Here is a 7,921-nt window from a genome sequence, read left to right as displayed (position 1 = left end):
AATAGGAACTTTTCAGATATAATCAAGTTAAGAATGATTTTACTGATTTAGGATGAGCCCTAATCCGGTATTTCTGTTGTCTGTATCAGAAGCAGAGAATAGGCACATAAGGAGAAAGTCATTGAAGATGGGGTTATATGAGGAGACGTCAGCCATGTGAAGATGGAGACAGAGATTCTGGTCATGCTGCCACAAACCTAGGAGTGCCTGTGGCCAATAAAAGCTAATAGGCAAGGAAGAATTTTTCCTTGGAGCCTGCATAGTGAGAATGGACTTGCTGACGTCTTGATTGAGGACACTTACTCTCCAGAATTGTAAGAGAATTAATTTGTTTAAAGCTATCCAGTTTGTGGAAATTTTATGAGAACCCTAGGAACCTAATGGAAGGTGGAGATATGTTTGCAAGACTGAGCTCTGGTATCTTGCAACCTGGCCTCATTCCTGTCTCTTTGGCTCTGTGACTCTGAACATGCTGCGGGATCTCTGAACCTCAACTTTCTCATCATTTAAATGTCAACGAGATTCATAATTTCCTCATGAGGTTTACATGAGGACAAAATTATTTATTACATTGAAAATTTCACGGAACTACATTCTCTTATCTGAAGGCTATTGAATGTCATTATGGAGATATTTCTTTGAGCATGCCATCGTGACCCAAGTCTGGTCCCTAAAGCACTGTATGGGGAATGCATATAAATAGGCTCCGTGTGGGAACATAGGCCTGTGTCCAACTCAAGACAGTGGCAGAAAGTGAGAGAGTGTGATGTGGAGGCCCCTTGGGTGTTTTCTGTTGGGGGCATTTGCAATGCATATCGTCTTGTATTGGCCAAGGTGTCTGTTCAGGGACCCAGTTTCTCACCTGGAAATTGGCTCTTTGTCTGATTGGACTCAGATGGGGCTGATCAGGCAGAAGGAGATCATGTTTTGGGGAAAATACATGCCAACATGTGAAGTGTCAGCTATAACAGATCAACAGCCACTTCGCTAGGAATTAGTCACCAGTGTAGGACGTGGCTCTCACCACCCTACTTCCACCCAACCTTGTTAAATTGTATGAAAAATAATGATGGTTATAAAACAGAAATGTACATTCTACCAACAATAAAAAGTAGCCTAAATGACCCATCAAAGTCCAGAAGAACATTGCCAGTGTTCCAGAAAGTTCTGTGGTTTCTGTCTTGTGCAAAACCATCCAACATTATCTTATTCGTAAACACCATCATAGATTTCATGGAATTCTTTTCCTTCCTTTATTTGAAGTTTTTATCTTACATGTACATTCCTAAATAACATATGATGTTTCCTTTTTAGCTTTAGGTAAGTGGGACAATCCTAAACACACAGTTTTTATAATCTGCTTGTATTTATTCACTATCACGTGTGAAGATGGATACACATGACCATTTGGAATTTTAGTTTGTGAATTTTCTTTGACATATAATATTTGATTTTTTACAGAGAATACCAAATTCTCTCTTTTTTGGTGCCAGTAATCTTAAAATGATTTTGGCCAACATGAAGAACTCTCTTGTCAATGTCCTTGTGAATGGATCCTGATGCATATGTAGACATCTTCTCTAATGTATATACTTAAAGATCATAGCTTTATGTCTCTTACTTTAACTAGATAAGTATCACCTACTCTGAATTGTTGGATTACTTTGCACTAACACAAGTAAAAAATTAGAATTCTATGTGCTCATTATTCTCTCCCACAACTAATATTACCATTTTTCTCTTTGCCTCTCATCTGGATGTGCTGGAATTTTGGTTTTGTGATTTGACTGAAATTGTGCCACAATATTAAAGTGGGAATGATTATTACACATAAAATATAAGGAAACCTAGGAATAATTTGTGGCTGTCAGAGTGGAATTTGAGGTTTCCTGTTGGCTTGGACTGTCTTGTGAAAGTTGGTTCTGTGCATCACTTCCCAACTCTGGACCTCACACTGGCACCTTGAAGTTGGCCATGAAAGGAGAATATACACAAGACAAACTGGAAAATGATTTGAATCAGTGTTTTCTATGAATGAAATTTTCAGGGACAGTAAAGAACCGTGCTATTATTTCAAACAGCAATATCTTGATTCCAAGTGATGATATTTCTGAAGGAACTACACAGGTAGTATCCAATGAAAAGTGAAGGGCTTGTGAAGTCCAGAGAGAGTGTTAGAGCATCATTTTGGATTTTTCTCTTCGAGGCTGGATCTATATTATGACAATTTATTGATTTATTAAAACAGATTTCATGCTCTTAAATGAAGATATGGAGACTACATAAGGACATCAAGGTATGTGATATTTAAAAATGAGGAAAAATATATTACATGAAAGTATAGAAGAGCAAGAAAGAATGGGGAGGTGTGGACTCAAATCTGCCATATTGCAAACATGCTGATTTCACAGAAAGTGGCAATGATAGACGCCCGTCAAGATAACTCAATAGTGGTCATGAGGGAAAGTTCTACGGTAATTGACAGAAAAGTCCATATATTGTCCGTGCACATGAACAATGATTCCTCCATCTTGCAATGACCTGCAGACAGTTCACACAGCATATGCTCCAGATTTTCTTCCAGAACCTTCTGGGCACACAAGAATTATTTCCAAGACTCTAACACTCTGAACAGTACATCGTTACATCTTTGTTTTCCCATAGGAGCACAAGATTTTTTTTTTAAGATATGCTTTTTTGGGGATTTTTATTGGTCAGGAAGACTGGCCCTGAGCTGACAGCCATTGCCAATCTTCCTCTTTTTCTTTTTTCTCCCCAAAACCCAAGTACATGATTATATATCCTAGCTGTAACTCATTCTGATTCTTCTATGTGGGATGCCACCACAGCATGGCTCAATGAGCAGTATGTAAGGTCCACACCCAGGATCCAAACAGGTGAACTCATGAAGGTGAAGCAGAGTGCAAAGTTAACCACTATGCCACTGGGTGGGCCTCCATTGTTATCTATTATGTTTACCTCCAGGGTGAATCTTGGGGTCTTCTCAGGCTGTGCTGATCCCGAAATAGCAGAATCCCAAGGGCTACCAGGATCAAGCCAGCCACACCCATCCGAATGAGATTCTCCACTGTGTAACCTTTGGAGTTTGAGGCTAGGAATTGTGGACAAAGAGGTCATAGAGGTCAGGGCAGACCAAAATCAGCCCAGGATCCTTGGATGTCCACCCAGGCATCTTCCTCCCCTTGACAGGACATGACCCTCTGCACCAGCCCCATAACTGAGAATTACTCCTACTCACCACTGTTGGAGTCTGAATTGTTTTGTGATGGGCTGATGGTGTCAGCCGCTCCTGAGACTTAAAAAAAGAATTGGGGATAGATTAGGATTTGATGCAACTCAAGCCTTTTTCCCGGGCTCTGTGGTCTTATAATCCCCTCTGTTCCTCCTGATGTAACTGTTATGCAGTCCCTTAATGAGCACTTTGTCTGCCATAGAAGGATTTGCTCTGTTCTCATTTGATTCATTCAGTCTCTGTGTGTGTGTTTTTTTTTAATTTAAACATTGCTTCTGAGTCACTTTGGATCAGTTTGTATGTGTCCCAAGAATTCCAGATTGATGAGAAAAATGATCTCACAGTACAGAAATAATTGAGTTCTTGTATGCTCTCTGTTCATTCTGGGATATGGACCTTGTAAGATAACTCTTCTGGATATAAGAGCTTCTATTTATTCAACAACTGAGGCCCCAGGATCCATGGATGTAGGGTTGGTACCAAGGGCTCCTCAATGTCTTTAGCACAGAGGGGTAGAATTCTGGGACTGGTCCCCTTCATGCCATCTCAATCAGTTCCTTCCCTCTGGAATCTACAGTCTAATCTTCACCTGGAAATTAGTCATCCATTTAGTCTTTTGTTAATTCATTCTTCATAGTTAGGTATACTTACAGTGGGATACAAACACACACACCTTATATGCAAATGTATATTTTCTAAACAGTGATGTTAATTCAGTGGGACATAAAACGGTGTTTCTGCTTTCTTAGAGCATGATCCTATGTGGATCTATTTATGCAGGTCAGTTCTGATCAGTGTCTCAGTGAAGGTCACACTTGGAGAAGACATTTAAACTTATTCCCGAATAGAAGGAACCTGAAATGAGCCACATGAAGGCCGGGACAAGGAGTGTCACAGGCTGCAGGAAGAGCAGGTCCTCAGAAAGATCTCAGTCTTTTCTTCATTAAGGAATAAAGTCATATCTGTGGGATGTAGGGAGGGTCCAGAGGAGAAGGGGGAGCTGAGATCCGGGGGTTTGGTGTATTTGAGAAAGGCCACAGATGACGGCACAGAGGAGGGAGGTGCCATCATTTTCATTACCCTCATCCTCATCATTCTCTCTGTCTCTCTCTGGCACGACTCTGAAAACTGCTGTATGGTTTCAAGAAGAGAAGGCTAATCATATGCTTTTTATCTTAAAAGATAATCTCTAACCCCTAAATATCAAATCTCCAGAACCAAGGAAGTCCACAGTTCTGGTCTTCAAAGCCTTAAGGAACAAAGAAAGTCAGTTCTGTTAGAAAGCTGGGTAAGCACAAAGAAATAGGTAATCTTGAAAATCTATTTTAACCAGTTTTCACATACAAACCAAAAAAAAAAAAGGATTAAAAAACAAAAATATATTAGAGGTCAATGCTAATGACAGATGCCATATAAAATGTTAAATAAGCGTATACAATTCAGAAAATATGAACGAATGATAGACATCATTCAGTGGGATTATTATCCTAGTGTTTAATACCAAGAAGACTTTTTAAAGTATCTCACCATGTTTATAAATTAAACAGAAAATATAACTGTTCAGGAGATGTGCAATTGTCTGGAAAAGAAATTCAAATTTATTTTTAAAAGATGTTTTTCCTAATAAATCCCTGATGTAAAAGAAAAATGAACTGAAATGGATGGATCAATAATGTTGTGCATAGAAAACACAGATTTTTGACACATTTGGCTTAAATAATTTCAGCTAAAAATGAAGAAGTTTTCTTAAAGTGACACAACTAAACCTTAATATTTTTTGTCATTGCTATCATATAGCATTTTATGCAAATAAAATTAGCTTGAGGAGAATCTACTGTTGCAAAATAAAAAAAAATTCTTAAAATAACCCCAAAGAAGTTAAATTTCAATTTTCTTGTGGTTGATATAATTATTGTCAGTAAATCAGAAGTGGTCATTGGAAATAAATCATTTCTTATTAATATAATATACAAATAAATTTGCAAAAAGTAAAATTTAAAAATAAATTGATTAAATAAAATAAAAATATGAAGAAATCAAGATCTTGGTTATAAATTATTAAAGTAGTTAAGCAATTTTTAAGCTATGGATAAAGACAATTTTATGAATAGAAATACAAAGAGCAAGAAGTCATTAATAAACCTTCCTTTTAAGCAATTTTTGTAAGGAAACTTCATATTAATAAGAAGTTTAATTTTATTATTCTCCATAACAAAAGTATAAGTTTAATAGTCCCAATGAAAATAGGAGTAGAATTCCCTATTTTGAAGTTTTCTATTTTTAAAGTTTTCTATTTTAAAGTTTTCATTTTCAATCTTTATAACTTAGATTTGTAAATTTATATACACAAGTATTGCTATAACAATTCTCAGAGAAAGAGAGCAATGATAGAGAAGTGTGCACAGAAAATGCAGAGTGGACATGAGCTGCACACAGAGGTGCTATGCAGTAATCCCCTAAGAGACCCCAGTGAGCCGTGCATGGTCCCTCCTTAGTCTCAGGTGTGCACTGAGAGGCATGAGGCCCCCAGGTGAGCACAGGAGGGCCATGTAGAGCAGTATGCACAGGTTGGGATTCTTCCCTCTATAGGACAGTGTCCAGTGGGACCTGGGACACCAGAGGCTCATTTTCTGAGATGGAGACATCAGGAGGTGAGCAGTGGGGACGGTCTTCTCACCCTCAGTCTAGTCACATTCCTCCTGGGTTGACCTTTGTCTCACTCAGCTCTCCATACTCTGTATCTCTGCTAAGATTCAGGGTTAAGATGCCCCAATAGTGAGAGGCCTCTGCCTATTTCCATCCCTTCATGGATCGGCCCTCCCTTGTGGAACATCAATTGTGCTGAAATTATCTCCATTGTGATCAGAGCTCTCCTGTGGACAGAGTCCTGAGCTGACCCTTTGATCTCAGAGAGGACAGGGACAGGGGCGCCTCACCTGAGAACAGAAGCTCCAGGGGGTCACTGGGGACTGACCACACCTCGGGGTACTTCCTGTTATATCCATAGCATCTGAAGGTCCACCTGTAGTTGGGGGTCACGGGGCCCACAGGGAAAAGGGCTTGGGGCTGCCCACTGGGGTGTCGCTGAGAGTCCAGGGTCCAGGAGGGCTGGGATTCTCCTTCCTTAGTCAGAATGAACCTGTCAAATCCAAGCCATGAGACACACTGGAGGGTCACATTCTCTCCTGGTGTCACCACAGGACTTGGCAGGGCTGACAGGGCGGGTTTGCTGAAGACCCCTAGGAGGGAAGAAGGCAACATGTTAAATGGATCATGCCTCCCTCATGTCCCCCAGGGCTGAGCTGTGAGAGGAATGACACCTGTGAGTGCAGACCCCCTTCCTGAGGGCAGAGCTTGAAGCTGGGATCCATGAGTGTCCTCCTACCTGTCACCACAAGCTTCAGGGGGTCACTGTTCTCTGACCAGCCAGTGGGGCTGATAAAGTAACAGTGATACTGTCCTGCATAAAGATCCGTCATCTGTGGAACAGAGAAATTGGCCTTGTTCCTGGGCTCCCATGAGTTCTGTCTTCTCCAGGGTGATGGGCTTCCCGCTTTATCTAGATGGTACTCCTGGGCGTCCAGTGTACCCTGACACCAGATAGTCACAGGCTTACCCCAGGAGATCACAGAGCCTGGCTCAGCCCATATGGTGGGTCTGGGGAGGGTTCCTGGAATGAAATCAAAGGCTGGGTCACAATACATTCAGTACTGCAGTTCTCCAGCCCTCGGCCCCAGGATCCTCCCAGACATCCTCCATCTGTCAGTCTAAAACTTCTATTCTCCATCTCCAGATGCCAGGGGTGGTGTCCTGTCCCCCGTGAAGAGGTGGGACCAGAGACACCTGGAGACAGACTTACCTGCCTGCACTGGGGTCATCAGGTCCAGAGTCAGCCCTGGAAGAGGGTTCCCTGTGAGAGATTTGCCCCTGAAGCCTGAGAAGAACCCTTCTCCTCATGAGCCTTCTGAGTACTGGGGTCTCCTGAGAGACCAGGGTCTGGCTGTGGGGTGGGGTCCCTACCAGACTAGGGCTTCCAGCACCCCCTCCTCAAATCTCACCAAGATAGAGCAGCACTGTGAGGGTGGGGATCATGGCGTCTCCTCCCTCTCGCCCCAGCTGTGCAGATGGAGGAGACCACAGTGCTCAGTAAGACAGACACACAGGCTGTGGCCACTTGAAGGCTTGTCTCCCAGTCACAGGGCTGCCACATCAGCAACCTCACAGGAAGAGGAACTGCCCTACCCCAGGGGCCTGGCTCTCACCTCCAAGTCAGAGCAGCAAATACATGTGCCTTCCTGAGATGCCTCTTCCAGGGGATGTGACCCAGGACATGTCCTTCCCTCTCAGAGCCTCCCCAGAGGGATCTCCTTCACTCTTCAACTCATCCATCAGAACATCCCTGTGGTTTCTTCACCATAAATACTGGTCATCTATGCCCTGGAGATACGTCAGGGAAGATGCAGGTTCCTGCTGCACTGCAGAGCTCAGATCAGCAGAGAGACATGCTCAACATCTAACTGCACAGTTCTGGTCAAGATCATAGTGACAATGAGCACAAAGGATAAATAAATGGAAATAGGGAAGAAAACATGACTCTTCTCTTGGCTCCAGAGTGTGAATTTTCTTTCTATCACAGGTGCCTTCTCGAATTTCTCTTTTTTATTTCAA

General features: G+C 42.0%; 1 protein-coding gene across 2 annotated transcripts; it reads right to left on the bottom strand.

Moving 5' to 3' along the window:
* Positions 1 to 1,226: 1,226 nt before the first annotated feature.
* LOC106840899 (leukocyte immunoglobulin-like receptor subfamily A member 5) lies at positions 1,227 to 7,430 on the bottom strand. Of its 2 annotated transcripts, XM_070499288.1 has the most exons (6): positions 7,312 to 7,428; positions 7,113 to 7,148; positions 6,639 to 6,923; positions 6,190 to 6,492; positions 3,260 to 3,316; positions 1,227 to 3,112 (listed from the first exon to the last, which is right to left on the bottom strand). In XM_070499288.1, exons 1-6 carry the CDS (start codon positions 7,343 to 7,345, stop codon positions 2,976 to 2,978), a joined length of 852 nt encoding a protein of 283 aa, XP_070355389.1. In that variant the 5' UTR covers positions 7,346 to 7,428; the 3' UTR covers positions 1,227 to 2,975. The 2 variants fall into 2 exon arrangements, with proteins under 2 accessions (XP_070355389.1, XP_014712087.2); XM_014856601.3 differs by lacking the exon at positions 7,113 to 7,148 and having other exon boundaries at positions 7,312 to 7,430.
* Between the last annotated feature and the right edge of the window lie 491 nt (positions 7,431 to 7,921).

Source organism: Equus asinus, chromosome 26 (genome assembly GCF_041296235.1).
Source record: "Equus asinus isolate D_3611 breed Donkey chromosome 26, EquAss-T2T_v2, whole genome shotgun sequence".
Taxonomy (NCBI): Eukaryota; Metazoa; Chordata; class Mammalia; order Perissodactyla; family Equidae; genus Equus; species Equus asinus.
This window is presented reverse-complemented; position numbering and strand designations above follow the sequence as displayed.